The 23,659-nt window shown below is 40.1% G+C and overlaps 1 protein-coding gene across 7 annotated transcripts in view; it reads right to left on the reverse strand.

Moving 5' to 3' along the window:
• Nucleotides 1–21,783, reverse strand: part of MITF (melanocyte inducing transcription factor) — a 132,863-nt gene extending 111,080 nt beyond the window's left edge. For 3 of the 7 annotated variants that reach the window (XM_072420770.1, XM_072420767.1, XM_072420763.1), the window contains exon 1: nucleotides 21,557–21,782. In XM_072420770.1, the coding sequence (XP_072276871.1) occupies nucleotides 21,557–21,660 (104 nt within the window). In that variant the 5' untranslated portion in view covers nucleotides 21,661–21,782. Of the gene's footprint in view, nucleotides 1–20,307; nucleotides 20,650–21,556 lie in introns of those variants that run through there. The other 4 variants (XM_072420762.1, XM_072420761.1, XM_072420771.1 and 1 more) reach the window with 3 other exon arrangements.
• Between the last annotated feature and the right edge of the window lie 1,876 nt (nucleotides 21,784–23,659).

Consider the following 23,659-nt stretch of genomic DNA (forward strand, 5'->3'; position numbering starts at 1 on the left):
GCAAAGATCTGAATCTCGGCTGTTACCACATGCTGGAAAAAAACAGATAATGTTTTTTTTCTATTTAAATGCTGATAATGAAATTAGAGAAATTGTTCTGTGTACGAGCATAACAGAAACTCAGACAAGATCTGTGAAGACAACATGGTCAGCTGGCACACATGATTCTAACACAGGATATACCCTGTTAGGCAAATCCAGAGCAAAGGTTCCATGTACTAAACAAGATCACGCTTTACAATTATGGGCTCCCGTTTATCGAATTTAAAGGAAGGTTGGGATGATTTATTTTGGGTTTAACAAAAAGCTGAACTCCAGGGATTAAACATAAAGTTTTGTAAATCCATGAGGGATGTAAAGAGCACGTTTACTTACTTTTTTCCCTGAACTCGAACCCCCCCCTTGCCTTCCCATTGCGGACAGTGGCTAGGACAGGGCATGGTGGTAGATTTATATATAGTGAGTATCAGCACTGGACTGTGTCTTGGACAGAGTATGGTGGATGATATAGTGAGTATTGGCACTGGAGAGTGCCTAGGTCAAGGCATGTTGGGAGATATAGTGATTATCGGCACTGGAAGGTGCCTAGGACAGGACATGGTGGATGATATAGGGGGGATCCCTACTGGAGGGTGCCTAGGTGAGGGCATGGTGGTAGATATAGTGAGTATCCATACTGGAGGGTGCATAGGTCAGGCCATGGTGGTATATATAGTAAGTTTTATCACTGGAGGGTACCTAGGACAGGGTATAGTGGATGATATAGTGAGTATTGGCACTGGAGAGTGCCTAGGTCAGGGTATAGTGGATGATATAGTGAGTATCGGCACTGGAGAGTGCCTAGGTCAGGGTATGCTGGATGATATAGTGAGTAACGGCACTGGAGGGTGCCTAGGACAGGACATGGTGGATGATATAGGGAGGATCCCTACTGGAGGGTGCCTAGGAGAGGGCATGGTGGAAGATATAGGGAGGATCCCTACTGGAGGGTGCCTAGGACAGGACATGGTGGATGATATAGGGAGGATCCCTACTGGAGGGTGCCTAGGACAGGACATGGTGGATGATATAGGGAGGATCCCTACTGGAGGGTGCCTAGGACAGGACATGGTGGATGATATAGGGAGGATCCCTACTGGAGGGTGCCTAGGACAGGACATGGTGGATGATATAGGGAGGATCCCTACTGGAGGGTGCCTAGGTCAGGCCATGGTGGTAGATATAGTAAGTGTTATCACTGGAGGGTACCTAGCACAGGGTATAGAGGATGATATAGTGATATCGGCACTGGAAGGTGGCTAGGACAGGGCGTGGTGGTGGATAATATAGTAAGTATCCCTACTGGAGGGTGCCTAGGACAGGATGTATAAATATATGCACAAGAGCAGCCTTACTCAGCCTTTTTACCCTTGAGGGACCCTGGATATAGTTGTTTAAATTATGGTAAACCACTAAAACCATAGAAGGTCAATGGAAAAAATGCATGTTACATTGGAGGGTAATGGAAAGAAATAAAATCCCCTTTATAGATCTAAAAAAAGCTTTGGTGTCACACCACTGACTCTGCCAACCATGAAACTACCAGGTCAAATCACAATTGAACTCATTCAGCCAAAGTCTAAGGAAACCCTAGCAACATCTGAGGGAACGCCATTTGAGAATGAAATAGAGGGTGCAATAGAGGGTACCTATAATGGTGTTGCAGGTGAGTATAGGTACTGAAGGTTGCCTAGATTGGAGAGTGGAGGGACACATAGGTTGAGAATAGGTATTGGAAGATGCTTAAAATTGAATGTGGCAGTATATATAAGGTGAGTATAGGTACTGGAGGGTGCCTATAACAGGGTGTGGCTGTATATTTAAAGTATAAAGTATAAGAAAGATGGCGGCTCCCTTGGATTCAGCAACCACAGGTCCTCTACCTAGACAAGTTCAGTTCTGCTTTAAGATGAGCATAGATTGCCTAGAATAAACAGTGGGCATATATAAGATGAATATAGGTCCTGGAGGATTCCTAGAACAGGATGTAGGGGGGTTTAGAGGTATAGACACTGGAGGGTGCCTAGAATTGGGTGCTAATATTATTGTAATATCTTGAACACAATAAATGTTAAGCTCTAACTTCTTTTGTATTAAGGGACCTAACACTACACAGCATATCCTACATGTGGTTTGATTACACAGAGTCATAACTGAAAATGAGGGCTCTCCAATATCATTTAATACAATATGGTAAAACAAATGTGTAGTCAATAGGAAAGGCAAATAGTGTGTTACTGGTGGAATCACAAGTTAAAAAAGTACTGAAAAAACTAATGTAGCTTCCACATTTAAAGTCCAATAAACAGCAACATTTTATATTGGGTGTAGAAACTCTTTATATGGAACCTGAGCGTCATTGAGCTCATGGAATCTACTCTTTACCCATCATTAGGCTGTTTTGTATTTTTTTCCAGCAAATTTAAAACCAGACAATGAAAAAAAACTTTAAATTATAAATAAATCTCTACACAGAATATCGATGAGAATGAGCCAAGAAATGTCTATTTATCAGGATTTTAGTATAGGGATCATCCTATTGATGGCCTGTGTTCGTGTCATGACGGCTTTATGATATCTGAGTTATAGATGTCATCCAGACTTGTCTGAATGCAATGCTTTGCTTACAACACCGGTTCAGGACAGAGGTTACTAAAGGCTGAATTTGGAAACCAGGACAGCATTTTTGAAGTGGGTAAATAAAGATAAACATGTGGCATAATGTCTCCATCTGACGCATGAGTCTAGGTCAGGAATCTCCCTTAGACAGTCTATGGTCCACTGCCAAATTAAAGACACTCTACACCAAAGAGCACATTTCATTTGTTTTTGTTTTCGTAACACTTGATTTTCATATCTAGGAATACCAAGCAATTTTGCAAATATAACCTATTACTGCTGTTTATGTGTACATAGGCTGGTTTTAGGTTAGCCATATGCTATTAGATATATGGCTGGCAAACAATCTGGAATATAAATCATTTTATCACGTTAACTACTCAATATTGAACAAATTTTTGCAGAAATCTGATTGAAAACTAATAGGAATATCCCTTTGTATCCCTCTGGATTTTGTACAGCACTGGGTTATATGTCAGCACTATATAAATACAACATGAAATATTCATATGTCACTATCTGTATTGTATTTCTTCATTTATTTTCTCCCACTGCAAAAGTCAGACTATCCGTCCATTTCCAAAGGCCATCATGGCAACTGAACCATGAGCAAGAGTTACTCAACCCCTTCATATATTCCCACAAACAGAATATACTAAAGGACATCATTCCCTGCTAATAAATCATTGTCACTGGATATAGACTGTGCAGAATAATTGGTGCAGTGCTCACGATGGGCACTAGGTGGCATTCATTGCTGGAGTCACATTCTTAGCTGTCAGCATTATTGGAAGTTGCAGAAAAACTTTGTGTAGTTTACAGAAAACCCCCAGGAATGAAATCTGGATGGGACAGTGATAGGTAAGTGGAGAATATTGTTTTGTGCTCAGTATCCTTTTAGAGATATGGTTCTCTTGGTAAAGTGGATCACTTATTTATAGCATGTGAATTCTTTATCTTTGCTCCTTTATTTTTAACGTATTTAACTAATAGAAATGATGGTCTGACCTACAGAATATTTGACCTTCTTGTCTAGGGGATAGCTATTGTCAAATGGTCACCACCCAAATATGCCTGTGTTGGTTTATTAAAGAATGTGCAAAGGTTCTCTTGAATGGTATATCTAGTAGTAGCCAATAATATTCAACTGGACTCGTTGAGGTTGTTTAGTTTATGGATAAAGTAAGGAAGGATTTACCCTTTCCTTCTATTAACCTTTAACTTCGTTTGATTTCTCAGGATCATTGAATTTTCATCTCTCACTTTCTGACCTAGTGACTCAAAAACTCTAATCTACAGTTAAAAAGAGGAGTTTCTCCTTAAAGTGGGCCTGAAAAAAAGAGAAAATGGGGATTTGCTATCAAACATATAGGTTTATGAGTAGCTGGCTTCACCAGATATGGAGTGAGATTTAGTGATGTAATTACTATGCTGATCACTGTTCTCTTTGCTGGAGCGAAAGCTGTACCTGAGGTCTTACAGTGCAAGGATCTCCCTGCTCTTGTTCTATTCTGAACTACATTATATAGAAGTTTCAAATGACAAACAGATACAGACAGTGACAAGGAGGAGGAGAGGACCCTGTCCTGAACAGCTTACAATCTAATGACCCCAGTGCATAATTTTACTTACATTTTATGAGGATGACATGTAAGATTATGTGCAATCAAGTATTTTTGGCATATATACCAAACCACACATTTGCTTTTTTACCAGTGTAGCTCCCAAAGAGCACCTGTCTTCCAGTCTTCGGTGCATAGAATTAGGAAACGCAGTTACTAATGCTTCTCAGACTGGCTTCCAAGTGAGCAAGATCTGAAATCCAGAGACAGTAGGCAATGTGTGGTGCCTGGTTTGTATTGTGCTGCCCACACAATAGGCCACCACTGTTCCCCATCTGCTGGGAGAAAAGGCCGCTTGTACTGTCAAAATGGAGAGCTGGAGATGCTGCGATTACATTCTATTAAAATTGCACAGATGATTCCCATTCCTGAGCATTAATACAGTCAGCAGTTTTTCTTTGCATGGCATTCTCTAAATACACATAATAAAGGAAGGGACAATACACAAGGGAAAAACACAACTGCTGAGCCCATTATATTGTTGTTCTAACACAACTGCAATTGATTTTGTGCACGGAGGCATCGCTGACAGCGTGCAACAGCATACTTCTGGCAACCTGTCATGGAAAATGACCGTGTGTTAGTGGTTTTGCGGTCACTACTAATATAGTAACAATGTATAAACACTGTGCAGTTGCATCACAGTTATGGTTCTGAACTTTCCGGGTAGTTAATTTAAAGGGGAGTTACAGTCTAGGACCACATACAATTACAATCTATCGCCCAACTTTATATTGCCCATATAGCGTATCCTACCTACCTTTGACTCAGGGAAATTTTCACAGTACAATAGCATGCATAACACATGATTAAGTCATGTTCAGAAGGAGGGTTAGAGATCTTTATTTTCCTAAGGTTCCCCCACCTAACCTATTTAGCCATGCCACATCCCAATAGCATTACAACAAACCCACAAATATAGCAAATAGGACTTTTAAAGAATCTAACATATCCATTAATTATAACAAATGATTCTTCTATTAAAAACTTATTTTTTATTGTTTTAAAAACAGTATACATAATTATTTAACTTGCAATGATGTTTTTAGGGTTCTACGCGTTTCACGGACTTAGATTTGCTTCCTCAGGAACCACTCTGAGACCTATAGTCACATAATCACATAAATATGTGACTATTACAGTAATAAATTATTACTGAGTATATATTTGTAATTGTGCATATAGTTCAGGAAGGAATTTTTTTTATCCTGTTAGAGCAAAATGTACCAGGGTTTTTTTTTTTTGCCTTCCTCTGGATCAATAAGGTTCTATATCTGAGATATGTTTATTTCCCTAAGGGTTGAACTTGATGGACTTATGTCTTTCTTCAACCTGACTTACTTTGTAACTATGTACACTTTTTATGTAATTATGTGACTGTAGCTCTCAGAGTGGTTCCTGAGGAAGTGGATCTAAGTCCGTGAAACGCGTAGATCCCTAGAAACACTAAGACTATTGCAAGTTGTATAATTATGTATATTGTTTTTAAAATAATAAATATTACGTTTTTAATAGAGGAATCATTTGTTATAATTATTATATATTTTAAATGCTTTAAAAGTCCTATTTCTTATTTTTGTGGGGTTTTTATGTTTCTTTTGCTGACATCAGTTCATCTACTAAGTAAAGTGATCCTGCTATGTTTACTTAGCATTTAGAAGCTCATCTCCTTATGTCCATTTATCAAAGCAAACAAATTCTCACACTAAAAAGCTGACTGCTGCGCGTCCAGTTGGTGCAGGATCCAGGATATTAGTGAAAGTAAGTGAGTTTATCATTTCAGGTATCAATCCTGATCTTATATTATAATATTGGTGTGGCATATCTATAAGGGGGTGAGGGGGGTTTGATTTGCACAGATTCTTATTGGGGTCCAAAATCTGAAAATTTTGCATAATTTTGCATGTTTGTAGTGTAGAATTCATATGTGAAGCATAAAAGAGTATATTTATTTTCTGCAACAATGATTCAAAATGTGGGTGACAAACCAAGCGCTCATAAGCTTTACTCAGCACTCATGAGAGCAACAGAAGCCATTCTCTTTGTTTGCCAAATGCCTCATTAAATTTACGCCAAGCTCAGGAAAACTCTACAAAGCACTATTTGCCACATATTTATAATCATAAAGCAATATAAAAAAAAGAAAGTGGAATTAAATAATCTCTATGACTGTCGCTAGCCCTACAACAGGCCTGCAAAAGTACAAAGATATGGGCGCCTGTGCTTGTGTGTGCAATATTAATGCTTCCTTGGGCTTGTCCTTGGTTTGAGGGTGAGATCAGTGTGCATGAGTTCACAGGGTTTACAAGGTGGCCCCATTTTCCCGGTTGGGGCAGTTTTATAATCTGGTGGGGGTGCCTGTGGGGGCAGTGTTATGATCTGGGATGCATGTGGGGGCAATATTATGAACTGGGGTTCCTGGTGGCAGTGTTATGATCTGGGGTGTCTGTGGGGGTAGTGTTATGATCTGGGGTTCCTGGGGGGCAATAATATGATCTGGCATTCCTAAAGGGCAGTGTTATGATCTGGGGTGCCTGTGGGGCCAGTGTTAGGATCTGGGGTTTCTATGAGGGAAGTGTTATGATCTGGGGTGCCTGTGGGGGCAAAATTATAATCTGGGGGGCTTGTAGGTGCAGTGTTATGATCTGGGAGGCCTGTGGAGGCCGTGTTATGATTTGGGATGCCTGTAGGGGCTGTGTTATTATCTGGGGTTCCTATGAGAGCAGTGTTATGATCTGGGGTGCCTGTGGGGGGCTATGGCATGATCTGGGGTGCCTGTGGAGGCAGTGTTATGATCTGGGGTGCCTGTGGAGGCAGTGTTATGATCTGGGGTGCCTATGGAGAAAGTGTTATGATCCGGGGTGCCTGTGGGGGCAATATTATGATCTGGGGTGCCCGTGAGGACAGTTTTATGATCTGGGATGCCTGTAGGGGCAGTAATATGATATGGGGTGCCTGTGGGGGCAGTGTTATAATCTGGGGCAACAGTGGCAACAGTGAACCATTCCTGTTCCATATGGGTCCTTCATTTGGATTTGGTGTCCCTGAAAAATGTAGTTTTGGATTCCCTTGGATCTACGCGGAGAAGCCACAATATAGCACAAATAACAGTAAATGGGCTGAAGCATTGCGGCTGACGAACTCTCCGAGCACCAATCAAGCGCCTGGCCTGAAGTACTGCGTCTCTGTTAGACACAATAGATTCGTAATCTCTATGGAGGCACAGAACCGCTATTGTTCTGCCTGACATATTTTGCATATGATGAATGGCTTCCAATATCCTACACTGCATACCCCTATCTGACACTGCGGCCCACTTATAATGATCTAGCGGACGATTACTGAAATGAACCCACCAGAATCCCCCTCTGCCTGGGCCTTCAGAACGTAAAATACAGAAAATGAAGAATTTACCAATTCACTGCAATAAGTGGAAATGAGTAAGTATGCACAATAAGAAGTAATTGCAGAAAATGGGAAGCATTTAAAGTGAACCTGTCATTTATCTATGCAGGACAAAGAAAAGTTTCACTTTAATGCACAGATATATACATGTACTTACCTACCTTCCACATCCCAACCACTTCCCAAGCTACCGGGACTAAAGAGCTACAAGTCAGCGGAACCAAATCTTATTGGCATCTATATTGGCAACTCTGATTGACCCACAAATGTGACATGGAGAGAGTTACATGCTCCTCCATACCCAGAAATACAATTTCCTTCAGCATTTTTTTTTTTTGCAGTGAAGGGCCATTTTAGACCAACAGTGAGTTCATGTGCCCTCATCTGTGGTCCCAACCTCTCCCATTCCAATGAATAGGAGAGGTTGGGCATCAATTTTTGCACGTGGCTGGACACATAGGAAGATCAAGACTTGTCCTATGTCGGTGTCATGAGCATTATTAACCCAGGACCTGACAACCAACCAACCAGCATTTTCAGAAGGGTGTATAGAACAGCAGGGCATTTGTTTCTTGCTGCAATATCCTTCTTCATAATAAGACCAGAGCTCCAATGATATATAAAAATGTTCTTCCCCGGTGCTCAGATATCTTTTATGGTCGCTGTGATCAGCTCTGTAATATTGTCCGGCACCCATCCTTACTAATAGAAAGGAAAAAGGGCAGAGCCAATAAAAGCATTTTATAACCGTCTATCCATGAAAGAATTTCTCACGTGCACTGATATGAACCGAGGGCAAACATAGTTTAGAGCTGAACTGTTTTTTCCTTTGCGTAGTCTTTCCTCAGCTTTATCAGAAAATGAAATCATCAGTCGGTGATCATCCAGCAGGATGTGCATTAGTTATCATTACTCTACACCCAACCCAAAAGACTAATCTCACTTGCCCTTTCCCTTTTTTTATTTTCATATAGCAGACAAATAAATATTAACATATGGCCAGGCTATGGACTTGCAATAGCTAATATCCAGACAATAAGCTTTAAAAGGCTTCACCACTTCTATAGTTTAAGCCACTGTGGAGCAATTCATCCTCAAAGTTTACAGCAGCAGAAGTAACTGAAATAGTCTAAAGCCGTGTGCAGACGTCAGATTACTGCTGTAGGAAATAATCATTTCCAGTGACAGAAGAACAGAAGAATGCTGTACACACAGTGCTGTTCTATTCTATGGTATGGGCAAATGATTACTGATCTGCTCCCCGCTGTGCTTTCCTCCAATGGAATACAGTAGGCATTTCTGCTTAATCATTCATTGCTCCACCAGGAAAAATTTATGAACAACATCTGGGGGCCATAGTAGACATGTAAAAAAAACATCTGCTTTGTGTACATAGCCTAAGTCATTCTCTCTTCAGGAACTTAGCTCAGCTCCCCTCTGCTGCAGCTTAGTGTTCCCCCACCAGGATCACCTACTCTGTGTCTACTTGGAGATTTAGGAGCTGCAAGGCTGCCAAGTCAGTCCCAGGTGAGGAAGGCAGGGAAATCTGATTTGAATGACTTCAGTGCTTCTGTCATGAAGCGTATGGATGAATTGCTCCACAGTGTCTGCATCTACTAAGGTCGGTGAGGGCTTGTTTTAAACCCGATTAAGTGCTTAATAAGAATGTGTAAACAATATCCAAGCTGAACAATTTCACTTACTTAAAACAGTTAAGTTAGAACTTAAAAAAAAATGGGTTTGGAGAAAAAGCAGTCAATAAGGGGCTAATTAAGAAACAACTTTTTTATATGCTTAGGTTTGCTAGAACAGGCAATTTCTGCACATTGAAGGGTAGGTTTTTATCAAGCATTAAATATATATAGTACCAAACATTCTTCAGTCACACAGGAGGTGCTGTCACGGTGGGACGGGGTCTGCAATAACAAAGGGAAGTAGAGGGGCAACTTTGCCATCCAAATGCCCAAACTTCTTAATAGCAAATAAAGAACCATAAATCAGCAATAACATTGAACTATATGGTCCAAAACCGAAGGGGTGACATTTTAAATGGATTAATGAGAACTTGTACTAATAGAAAGGTCATCAGCACTAATAACTATATATATATATATATATATATATTTATTTATTTATATTTATATATTTTATAAAATGAAATGTTCCTATTGTAGTGGAAGAGGTGATAACTGTGTATCACCTGATCATTTTCTCTGATTTATCTGTGAAATGATGTATTCCATGTACAGTGAAATATTTCATATACTATTATTCCATAAAGTAAACTATCATTATCTGATGAGCTTTATGATGTGTGTAGTTACTATAGACCGATAAGAGAATAACTGCAGAGGTGATGTCATATAGAAAAGGTCGAAGGTTAGTACCAGATTCTGCTTCTCTTTTCTCCATTGCAGAGTTGTAAAACTACAGTTTGTTATAATATAATGCTTGATTGTAATACTGTAGATTCACAGCAGTTAGAGAAGCTAAAAAGTGGATGCAGCTCCTAATTTTTAGATATCTAATCTGCAAAAATCTGAAAATCTAGAAACAAATCTAAAAGAAAAAACTTTTTAACTTTTCCTTTTCATTCTTGTATTTCAGTGCTACTAACCACTTGCAGGCTCTCTGCAGCAATTTCCTATCTACTCGCACTCCAGTGATGGCTGCATTGGTTTTCTCAGACCTGGACCTGTTAAATGACCCAGTAAGTGAAAACAATACATTCACACAGCTGGAACTTTAAAGCAAAAGCTGGGACACAATAAGCCTCAACCATTACTTACACAAACCCTATCTGCCCATACCTGGACAAGCCCGCTCCACTTTGGGCTTTGGGTTGAAGACCTAGGGGTGACTTTCCAAATCTGTATGAATAGATATGACATAGCCACAAGGTAAAAATGAGCTCTAGAAGAGCATAGAGAGCTATGATCAATCTGCTGCAGGCAGAAATGATCATACTGCAACATTGTAACTTTTCATGAATAGACTGCAGCATGGGCTGATCTGTGGCAGACTTTCAACACCACAGCCATTCAGATTGACATTTTTGCCATCCCTGAGCCTGCATTTCAGTCCAGGGAGTATGTAGTGACCCTGGTTGGTTCCTGAGCAAAGATGGTGCCGTGTTATACAATACTTAGCATGCATGCATTTAAAGGAGAGAAATTGAATCTGATGCTAGATTTTTTAATATAAAACTAAACTGCCCTAGAAATACCAGGAATTGAAGGATTTTAATTAAAGGTGAGTGCCTCCTTCTAGAGAATTTCTAGGGAAACAGAAGTTGGAATTTTTTTATTAAAATCATTGACTGGCCTTTCTCTGAAGACTCTCAGTTTCCTCTTTCTTTGCACTGTTCCTAAGCAGGACCATGTGATCGATTCTAAATAAAGGATATTTTCCACTGCTCCACCACTGGAACAACTGTAAACATTAACCTAAAGTGCCTGGCAGAGCCGTGATGGGGTAAATCCCTTAAATGGCAGCACACAGACAAGGCGGCGTATTGAGCTGAGCGTGAAAGCCTGGAATCCCAATGTAATCAGCGTTCATTCGAATCACGCTACAATATAAATGAGCAAATTAGATCTCCGTCAGCCTTGTGCTTCTTTGTATTTTCCGGTGCTGCATTGGTTAATCAGGAAAAAAAAAAGAAAAGCGTGATCTTCATTAGTAGAAAAGACTTCTTTACCAAAGCTGCAACGCGCACTGCTAACCTGACAAGCTGAGACGCCTTCTTCCTGACCTCTTGTGACTTCTCACCTCCAAACAACACCGGTAGCTACACAACTTCCAAGGTTAAAGCGGAAATCTAGGCAAACAGCTAAATATACAGAATAAATACATAAAAGGATTTGTATTTATCCCCATTCAGTCCTGGGATTCAGGCAGCTCTGCTACACAGCACAGGACAGGAGACTTGTAACACTTAAACGTCTGTGTTGTTCTTCCCTCGCCTGTGACTGAACAGTGAATGTGAATGGAGAAGTAGTAGACTGATGTACTCATGTCACCATTCTCACTCTCCTGTCAAAATGGTTTTGGCATTTCAGCACAAGTGATTAGCACCGTACACCACTGGGTCATTGGTGTGGAAAGTATTGCAGCCATAACTAATAGTCAGGAGGTCAACAACTGCAGCCCCCACAATTTTTATATGACAGGTCAACCTCAAGGAGCCCCCTCAGCTTACCTGTTCTTATAGTCTTTGTGTGCTTCTGTCATTTGGAACCCCATCATAAACTCTTCTGAATAGGGAGGACTAGTGACCTCCTATAATAAAAGCTTGAAAATATTGATACCTAGCCATCAAATACTCTTCTAAATAGGGAGGACCATGTGACCGTCTATATTCCATAGCTCAAGTCTTATGATGGCTAGGCATCAAATACTTTCCGAATAAAGAGGACTGCGTGACCTTTTGTAATCCACAGCTTGAAAATATTGATACCTAGTCATTAAAAACACTTATGCATAAGGAGGGCCGTGTGACCTTTTATAATCCATAGCTTGAATCCATCGATACCCAGCACACTCTTCTGGATAGGGAGAAGATTGTTACCTCCTGTAATTCATAGCTCAGACCTATTGATACCCAGCCATGAAATACTCTTTTGGATGGGGAGGACCATATGACATCCTATAACCAAAAACTAAAAATATTGATACCCAGTCCTCAAATACTCTATTGGATTGGGAAGACCATTATTATCCATAGTTTGAACTTAATGATACCTACGCTTTTTGATAGGGAGGACCGTGTGATTTATAATCCATGGCTGAAATGTATTGATACCTAGCCATCAAATAACCTTTGGTAAATTTCGGACCATGAAACTTCCTATAATACATAGTGCGACCTATTGAAACCTAGTCATCAATACTTTTCTGGATAAGGAGGACCATGTGACCTCCTATAATCCATACAACAGACATATTGATACTCCCTCATAAAATACTTTTTGGATGGGCGGGGGATGTATGCTCCATTGCTTGAATCTACTAATACCTAGCCATTAAATACTCTTCTGGATAGAGAGGACCATGTGATCCCCTTTAATCCATAGCTCAAACCTATTGATATCTAGCCATCAAATACTCTTCTGGATAAAGGTGCAGGTGATTTCATAGTTAGGTTTAAAAAAGTCCTTCAAGTTCCACCACTGGGAAAATAAACATATTCCAGATATAAAACCCTAAAAGACATAGTTGATCCAGAGGAAGGAAAAAAACCCTGGTTCAATTTGCTCTAACAAAGGAAAAAATTCCTTCCTGATTCCATGAAGCAATCGGATGTTCCCTGGATCAACAGTCTCTGTTATCTTTAGTTTAAAGCCTTTATACCCAGTTATATTCTGTGCTGCTGAAACTACTTCCTGAGGGAGCCGATTCCACATTTTCACAGACCTTACAGTGAAGAATCCCTTCCTTATCCGGAGATTGAACTTTTTCTCCCTCCAGACATAGGACTGAGCTACGTATAACCCATATCTCAGTTCTAGTGGCCTATCAAGGTTGAGGAAGACTCCATCCATCCGGTGCTCCAACACCATGACTTAGAACTTGCACAGGGACCTAATCGTAATTCCAATATGATGGAGTCAGAGGGGAGCTTTAAGGAGACTCAATCACTTTACCTTGAAGCTGATCTTGCAAAAATCCAAAAGGTAAAGAATTCACAGTAACCACAATGCACTTCCGAGGACCACATCTGTCAAGCTAAGCAATTCTATGCAGATTACCAATGGTAAAAGTAGAAAATAATCTTAGACATTCATTAGTCATTCTTTTATTTTGATTCTTGCTGTATCTCAGATTGGTCAGTTGAACATGCAGGAAGAGAGAAAAAAAAAGAGAAACAGATGGATGATTTAGTTTTGCAATACCGTTGTTGCAGACACATCTGGACTCTATGCAAAATGTCCCGGCATAAAGTACTAGCAGCCCCCTCTCCCCTCCGCTGCAATCAGTGCCACTCCTGTAGAGACCGCGCAGAAGGCTAAAAAAAATTGGACAATCTGCAGACCTATTAATAGGCAATGATCTGGTTGAGTGCGCTGGAAATCTGCAGTGAAAAAGCTGAGATATTAATCTTTCTTTTTCTAGGAAGATTTTTTTTTTTCTTTTGCGGTTTGCAACAAGAGTTTGTGGAGGGAAACAAAACCGAGAAGAAAGAAGTGCTCTGAACAGAATTAGTAACAGTAAAGATGTTCCACATTCTATTTGTTACTGAAGTCTCAATGAGCATGGCTGGGTGGGTGGAAGGTTGGGAGTCTGAAAAAAACAGCTGCTTCCTTGCACGAGTAATAGGCAACCTAAACCAGAACTCTGGCCAAATGCTAAATACTAAGATAAAATATGTGAATGGCCTTCCATAAAATCCATACAGGCTTGTGAATCATAACCCGACATTGTGTACCCAGCCGATGACACCTCTACAGCTAACAGCTGTCTTTATCTCCAGCTTGCTGATTGGATTGTGAATGAGCAAGACTTCCCCTTTAACTCTCCCCAACTTGTAGGCCTTGCTCATCATCATCTCTGAAGAATACAGTAAAGTAGAAGTCTAGCCAGACTATCATTAAAAAATATCCACATATTTTTAACAAGCCATTATTGATTTTTAAAGCAACCCTCACTGGCCTCAGTAGCTGCAGGCACTAAAGAGCAATTCATCCTTAACCTCTACAAGGGAAACTGTTAAACCATATTTTTCTCTACCCTCTTCCTGTTCACCTGGTCTGTGTTATATTAGAAGCCATAGGTTACTGAAGCCCAACCTATGGCCTGGGGCCCCTTGGAATTGTGCGGTCTTTCTCGCCTGCTTTATGTGTCAGAAACAGATTAGCTCGCACCATTGCCACTAATATTCTCTGCCTGACTTGTACAGGGAGCTATTGGAAATTAGAAAGAAAAGAAGTTGGGTATAGATATAGTTAAAATTACCCATTCCAATCACCAGTTTCAAATACTATCACCTGACGAGGAAGTCATTAACTCTGTATAAGCGCTATCACAGAGCTTACACAGGGTTTGGATTCCCAACTTTGACCACACAAATGAAGCAACCAAGTGAACCTTTACTAATCTAAAAATGAAGTCCGCCATGACTGGCCGTCACAAAATTTTGGATGTCGTCTGTCCCCGGTGGCAGTATTTTCATTTTCTTGGATAAGTGCAGATTATAAAAAGTCAAAACACCTAATATTCACCCTTGTTCTGAATCAGTGAATCTGAATTTTCTATAGCTATTGCTTTAACATGGCAGCCAAGGAACTGGAAGAAGAGTTCAGCAATTCCCTTTAATGGCCATTAATTCCCTTTAATTCACATTGGTGTGTTGCGGTAACACAAGGGAGAATGTTTGATTTATTTTCCAAAGAACCAACCAATGGCCATTCAGCAATGGTTTCTATCTAATTTAAAAGTGAAAGTGAAAAGAAAAAAAAACATCTGGGTTGACTACATGAACCAGAACTGATAAAGCAAGGAAAAAATGGTGAGAGTGCAGCCAGTGCTGACTATGGCAGAAAGATCTCCATAGCTCACCAAAGTCCTGAGAATTGAACAATCGGTTTTGTGCCGTCAGCAAGCATTGCCTGCCCAGATAAGAAACCATCATTACCCTTCTGCCTTTCATCATACCACAGCATGACTGGGAAGAGCCCCGTTCAATGATCTTTTGATAGGGGGCAGAGTATGCGGTACAATCTTCTGCAAAGAGGACCTGTCTATTACCATCAAGACTGGCTATGTCTCATTTGCCTATAATAGACAAGCACATTACATTTATTATTCCCTTCTGTTTTATGTATTGTTAAGCCATCACAAACCTCTACAGTTAAAAAATGCATTAAAAATGTGCGACAGAATGATCAGAGTTATAAGCAGTTAAAGTTATATGCAAATCTTGACTTTTCCTGCAAAAGTCAAGCCTGGACCCATCCCTCGTTCCTTCCTGTTTGAAAGGGCCCATGCCCATGGTTTTTGTTATCATCAGAACTTCATCTCTCTTTATCTATGAAAATGCAACTTTAGGCAGAATGAATTCAACTCAGATGGAGGTCAGCTGCACCTGCCAATGAATTCTGAGAGTCGTCTCAATCAGATTTCACAAACAAGTTACATATGACATGCACACAATCTGAAATCAACAATGACCTCAGTAGTTTGCTTTCCAAACCAATGGAAAAACTTTACATAGTTCAGGGGTGGGGCCAAGCTTGACTTTTCAAGAAAAGTCAAGATTTGCATATAACTATCTGACCCCCAAATACAATCAAATAACAAACATTGTTTTAGAAAGAGTCTGGCAAACCATCTTCCATAAATTGTTTAGCTCCCTTTAGTCTCCAATAATTAATTAAAGGTGGGAAAACCCTCCATGTTTTTCATAGGCCAGCTTATGATTGGTCAGCTTCTGGTTTCCCTTTGGGTTTGTATCAGATCAGATAATTTTATCAGAACGGATGTGAAAATAGTCCCGTGTCTTCCAGGCCTCAGAAGCCCATGTCGGCATTCATCTGCACAAATAAAACCAATGCTCTGTGAAGCTTTGCCAGTTTGTTGGTTTAACAAAGTTGGTCTGCAGGTTTTCCTTACTGATCTGACCTGTTGACTGTTATGTAATCTACAGCTGACAATGGGATTTGTTTTGCCGCGTCAACAGATCCACTCCCTACACTTCCACTACAGCTTCGGGCATTAACACGCAGCAAGTGACAAGTTACACAGCACAGCGCATAAGGCTTTTCTATGCTGCAGTTTAGCAAGGTTTACAGGTCTATGGTAAAGGTGAGGCAGCAGAAACATAACCTTCTCTCTCTGCTCTCTCCTCCTATCAGTATTCTCCTTGCACTGCAGCACAACAGATTGCCTCCTTGTACTGGTTCTCCCTCTCACACGCTGAGCTCTGCTGTACAGGCACTGTAGGAGGTTGATCCCAGGTTAAACATATACTGTATACTTGGCTGCATTCATGTGTCTTTTATATTTGCATGGACATCTTCACTTCCCCTGCCAAACAACTTAAAACACAGAATAGTCTGATAGCTAAAATATACATATATAAATATACAATATAAATAGAGAAACCACACCACGCTGATCCCTCCAACACAAATCTGTATTATTCCAGCAGTAACAAGGACATCCTCTCCAAGATCTCCAGCTGACGCGTTTCGCTCGCTTCCTTCTGGGGCTTGAAGCTGCTCACCTGCCATTTTGCACAGTTGTATTGGCTCCTCTCTTTTACGTCTTACAATGTGCACTTGAAGCTGCAGCAAGTGGTAGCTGCTTATCTTCTGGCTGGGGGGCATCTAGTATCATAAAGCCCCTCCCTCCCCAGCCCTATCCCTGGCTCACGCCTTGGATTTCACTTCCTTTAATTATGGAGGGTCAGGATCACATGCGAGCATGACCACAGCTTCCTGATTTTAGGGAACTATGTAAAGTGAGCTTTGGACTTCTCCCACCAGCATAGCATGATCTGCCTGCATAGCATAGAAAAGCACAAAGACCCAGTGATGACGTCACTGGTTCTAAAATGAGGTATGTAATGCAATCAAAAAAAGTTTTATGGAAAATGTATTTTTGAGCATGTTGATGAAGTGGCAAAAAAGGACAAATATATGCAAATTAAACTAGCTTTAATCATAATGGCTTCAACAATTATGCCCCAACAGGAGGCGAAACGCGTCAGGCATGGGATGCAAATGTAGGAGTTTTTGTACCTGCAGGCAGAATGGAAAATGAGGGTAAAATTTGCCCCTAAGAGAAGAAAAAAGGAATTCTTACCCTTACCTATTTTTTACGAAAATTCAAAAAAAGGTTTTGGCCTGACACTGCAATACAGGACGCACCTGTGACAGCACTATGCCATCCCAACCCGGGCAATGATGGATCGAACCTGGAAGAAGACCGGGCAAAGATGACAGTGGCAGTGAAGGAACAATGAGGGGCACTGCAGCCATTGCAGCATCGGAGGGAGGCACTTTGGTGGGTAAGTGGGCCATAATCTGCAAATATTGACCAAGAAAAGCCATAAACAGCAAATTTCATACTCACTGCCAATCTGATTCCAAACTTTATCTAAACGTTTCCATTCCCTCCTATTCTAAATTTGAGTGATGGTGCTTACCAATTGGGGTTATTTTAGCTTCGGAAAATCTGGGTAAGTGACCTCCATAGTGGTCTGAACCAAACCTAATAAAAAGAAGAATCCATATGGTCACCAACCCAATAAATATTTGCCATGGCGGGTGCATGCAATAGTTTTCATGGCACCCAGAACAATATCTGCCACATTGTCCACCTTGATGACAGCGTCCTGGGCGTTCCCGTAACATTGCTGGACTATGTTTACCCTTTTATCACTCTCTCTATCACTTGGTATGTTTGTTCTATATTTCCTTTTTTATTACATTAATGACCTCAGTGAACTCCTGATGCTGCCTTTCGCTGTGCTGGAATCTCTCCCGGTATGTTTTCTATGTAACCTCATATAAGGCACTGAAGGATCCGCAGAAAGGATTTTACACACATAATAAAAACCTAAAAAGAGATCGAACCCTTTATCATTCTAAAAAAAATTTTAAAAATCATCTTTACATACATTTAAAAACAAGACAGCAAAAAATTAGTTCTGATTTCCTGGAGTGTTGCCAGTTGTACTTTGCTTTGAAATGACCCCAAGACGTTTCCACCTGATGGTGGTACAACATGCTGCTCCTCTGATGTCTATACAGCAACCAATTTTATTTGGTATTCAAATTATTATGATGAGATTAACAACATTTTAATCTGTGATAACCCGGAGGTCAATATTCCAATGAATACTAGGTTTAAGGAAGGAGACAGCAGACACAAACGTAATACATTGAGTGCCCCTCTTACATATTATTATAAGGCTACAGTTATACAATTGTATCAATTTATTATTAAGGTTGTGTAAAAGTTGTGAAAACTATGAAATAAAAGTGAAAATTAAATAAAGTAAAAAAGTAAAATAAAAGTAAAAATATTAATCACCCATCAGTTCCACCCCCCCATCTGTTTGCTGCTCCGAGGATCCATAAGGGGATGCAGCATCAGCGGCGACATCATTGCAAGGTGACTGCATGGGACTGGCCAGCATGGGCATTGGGTTAGAGATCCCCTATAAATGGATGTGGTGCTGGCAAGGCACCTAGACGGCAGATTTAGGTGAATCCTGAACTTTTCAAAATGTGTATTATCGGTTAGGTGGGGTTTGCCAGGGCAAGGGTGCAAAAGGATTTAATATGAGGACTGGCACTAAGTGGAAAGCCAGACATACGTCCTTTGTTGATTAAATCATTTAGGGTTAAACCTCAACAACATCCACTGCTGTTTGGCTCATTGTTTTGAAAATCTCCCTTGACTTCTTTCCTATCATCACCAAGACAGGAAGTGAGATCAAATCTTCCCAGCCGGGGACACTAACAACAGTAAAGAGCTGTCAGTGGTATTAACCCTTTCATAGTTCATTATTATAAGGCTGGGCACACACTGTGTGATCAGGCTGCTAAAATATAATTATAATAATTCACCAATAGTAACTACATCTAAAATTAATAATTGCAATTGATCCATTGAAGCATTGATCAATGATTGGTGATCAGTCAATACTATACAATCGATTCCGTTGTTTACTAGGTGCAGGGATTGGATGTTAATTGCTGCTGATTAATCTCTAAAATTGAGGGAAGTGAAAGTGACACCGGGGCTCTTATTTAATGTACAGTGATGCGTAATATGTTGGTGCTATATAAATACTTTTACTTAATAATAGTAATATAAGCAGGAAAATGTGCTGGAGTTCCCCTTTAATATACATAGCTACGTACGTAAACTCTTGACGTCAATGTCCCATCCCATTATTCAATATTCAATTGAAATCACAATCATTTTCACTATTATATCTAAACCAATGCTGATCAATGGCACCATTAGTGGTTAAACAATCAACAAATACCAATTAATGATTTATTAACATTTTACTCAAAAATCAATTATAAAAAAAATCAATGTTATCATTTTTTAATGAATTGAACCTTTCTCTCAAGGCAATTGAAAATATTGCATAGTGAGTGTTTAGGAGAAGTTTGTAGCATTTTCCAGTACCCACGAGGTAAGTAAGATCTGCCGTTCCGGGGGCATTACCCAATCAGTGGACTGGAAAGTGACATAAAAGTCAAATATCTCATTACACATGATCCACGTTCTCATACACTCCAGCATGTCATTAGATTATTCACGCAAATGTATTTTTTTTAAAGTGGACCTGTCACTTAATTCTTGAAATACCAATGGAGAAAAGGAGATATCACAAGGTGCACTTACAGCAAGAGAATGAAATGATACATAATTACACAATTTTTGTATTATTCTTCTACTTATGCTTAATACAAAAAATTGTTACAGAAATTGCCAAAAAAATCCAAAACGTTTTCTCTTTTTTGTTCTTTTTCCTGTAATAGTAACCTGGAGGAGTTGGCACCTTCCTTGACATTTACAAATTAATTGATACACAAGGTGCATTTATACAAGGCAAGGTAACAAGTTAAAGAGCATAGTAGCCAATACAGACACATACCTGCTCGCCCATGTTCCCATGTCCCCCCAGTTTTCCTCCATAGCTCCTCCACAATAGGTAATCCCAGGTATGGGGGAGACAAGTGATATTACCCTTTGTTTCCCATATCGTAGGTTGGTTCTCGAGTGACCAAGCTTTGGGTATACTGCTATAAGAGCTGTCTGCTTCCTAATCCAGACAGGTAATGGTTAACCAACAATCTGCTCAAACCAACAGTAGCTCCTCAATGACTAACACCGGCACGCTCATTGGTTTGTAGAATGGTGGGGGTGGTGGGCATGGCAAGGTGGAGCTGAAGGTGAGGCCACAGGTACAGATTCAAGACATGACAGGTCCACTTAGCTACAACCAACCAACAATCATTGACCAATATTACATTTTCATAAAAGAACAATGATCTAAGAAGTTCTGGGGATATTCATTTTGCAACTTCGCTTGAGTTCACCAAATGGCCCCCAAATGCAACTGAGAATAATGCCGAGGCAGCAATTATTCTGCAAGCTAACCTTGAACACCGACTACAATTGTGAACAGAACGAGACATTTCATAGCAGCAAAAAGCATTCATTATCACCGTACATAGCAGAACATTCTATTTTGTAACGGAGGTCAAAGAGCCCATAGTGCCCCCCATACAATCCGGTAACCTATTTCCCTGCAAAAGTTCTAGACTTCGATGTAACCTAGAACGATCCGGATTCTGGGGAAATTAAAGGACCAGCAAATCAGGCTTTAGGAAGCATAGGGTAGCATCATATATTTCATATAACGTTATATACCGGAGAACAATATTCCTTAGCGACATTTGTCTTCCTGAGAATAAAGTTACACCAATGTCAAAAATATTATTTCTGCAAGCACCGAGCCTTTTACACATCTAAAGCTCATGTACACAAAAGACAGGTTGTTCACTTAGCAAAGAAAAAAGAAGTCATTGCGATGGGTTAATTTATATAGCTTGGTGAATATTCAAAGAATACCCAATCACGTGCAAGGAAATGGAAAAAACACGGCAGATCTTCACCTGTAAGCTAAGTGATCAATCCCTTTGCAGATTGATCTTCACTTTGCTAAGTGAACAGCCTGAACTTTAGTATATAACGTAACTTTTTTTTATTGAGGTGTCGCAGTCCTTTAAATCCTTTACGCCATATAGGGAGTAAGCGTGGCGAGGAATATAAATAGATATAGGCTGTTATTTTAACCTGTGCATGGAAGAAGCATTGTCGCCCAAGCAGATGTCACCGACCTGTAATTTAAAGGTTGGCTCTTCAGCTCGTAATACGTCTTGGGCTCTTCGTGAAAGTCTTCGCCTACGTCGAAATCTGCCACAATCCCCGATTCAGCCTGCATGGCTACAGCTGGCACTCGGAGACGACTGCGAAACAGCAAGCTGCTAGCTCTCCCAAGTCTTTGCTCTGGGTGTCATACACACAGTAAACTCCTCGTCCTTGCCTGCTCTGTATACATACAGCACAGCTTTCTTATTGACAGCATACCGGGCCCGGATGTGGCCTCACCGCCGCCATCTATTGGATGGATTTAAATAGCTTTTCGCTTTTTTCTTTTTTTTTCCAGCTTGCTGATACAGTAACTAAATTATAGCGAATATTCCAAAACGTACCGAGTTGTAGAATCTGCACCGGTTCTGGAATAATCGTACTCGTGGATCTGTGACGAACTTTATATTCCGGTTATTTTATGATATTTAAAGTAGAAATCAGATTTTTTAAACATAGGTCAACCTGTCAGGTTTCTAAGAAAGATTGGGGTTGATTTACTAAAGGAATTTAGGCTGTTCACTTAGCACTGTGAATTATCAGCTTGCAAGGAATGATTCATTTGGAATAGTGAATGTGGTGATAGTTCACACTATAAGCTCTTCAAGGCTGGAGAGGATACACTTTCATCAGTGAAGCTGGGTGATCCAGCAAATCTGGAATGGATTTCCTAAAGTCATTTGCTATTTGTTAGCCAATGTTTTTAATTCTGGATCAGATCCATTCCAGGAAAGTGTAGCCGCTCCAGCCTTGGAGAGCTGTATTTCCTAAACATTCCTATTAGCTGTTAATTAGGAGAAAAGGGGGGGGGGCTACAACTTTTGAGCCACAAACCTCTTTTTGCAATTTCCCATATTAGTTGGTAAATGTTTTCAATCCTGGGCCAGGTTCATTTCTGATTTGCTGGATCACCCAAGTTCCCCTCATGATACTCTATCTCTAATCTTGGAGAGCTCAAAAAATTAGGACTAATAGGTCTGCTGTATTAAAGTTTTCCAAGACTGGAGAAGATAGACTATCATAGGAGAATCTGGGTGACCCAATAAATCTCAATTGGATTTCTTAAACATTCTTATTAGCTATTAGTTGGTAAATGTTTTCAGTCCTGGACCAGATACATCTCTGATTTGCTGAATCACCCAGGTTCCCCTATCTCCAGTCTTTAATAAATCAGACCCAATCACATGCCAAATATGATTTTTGCTTGCACATGATTGGATGGTTGAGATCAGCAAAGCTTTATCCCCTTTTGCTAAGCTAAGTGAAGTAACCTTTGCAAGGAGTTCACTTTGATCAGTCTTCATTTTCTATGTATCTTCTATATTCCTTTAATAAATATTCCCATTATTCCCCATTTCCTGTCCTGCTGACAACTTTTAAGCAGGTAGAAAGTAAAGACAACATGACAATAGCACCAAAGAAATGGGATGATTTAGTAGACCTAAGACGGTAAGGAAGGCAAGACAGGATCAGTTTTACTAACAAAATGACAAAGGAGCCCTCTATGATATAATATTATTAATATTTTTATTATTACTAATAATAATAACAAATTTTTTTTTTATAGCACCAACATATTACACAGCACTGTACATTAAATAGGGGTAGGTAATGACTGACAGATACAGACAGATATAGAGGACCCTGAACGAAGAGCTGACAATCATCATGTGTGTGTTGTAAGCCCCAATCCCTAATTATCACCAAAATACAGAAGTGACTCCCTACTTCCAAAATAAAGCCATGCAACATGGTGCTATACCTTCCATGGGCACATAGCCTAGGCTGGTCCATTGCCAAAAATGTCAAAACATTTTAAATAAAATTTTTCCATTTTCATTGCATCTTATTTAGGGTACAATGATAGAGTTTTGGTGCTCTCTATGCAATGCAGGCAGATTATGGCTGGTGGGAGGGGGCATCTGGGTGCAGATCATAGCTTCCTGAAAGATTCACTCTGCTTTAGTACTCCTGGCAAAGTCTTCGGTCTTCGTCAAAGTTTTCACCTACGTCGAAATCTGCCACAATCCCTGATTCAGCCTAAACAGCAAGCTGCAAGCTCTCCCAAGTGT

Source organism: Pyxicephalus adspersus, chromosome 8 (assembly GCF_032062135.1).
Source record: "Pyxicephalus adspersus chromosome 8, UCB_Pads_2.0, whole genome shotgun sequence".
NCBI classification, from domain to species: domain Eukaryota; kingdom Metazoa; phylum Chordata; class Amphibia; order Anura; family Pyxicephalidae; genus Pyxicephalus; species Pyxicephalus adspersus.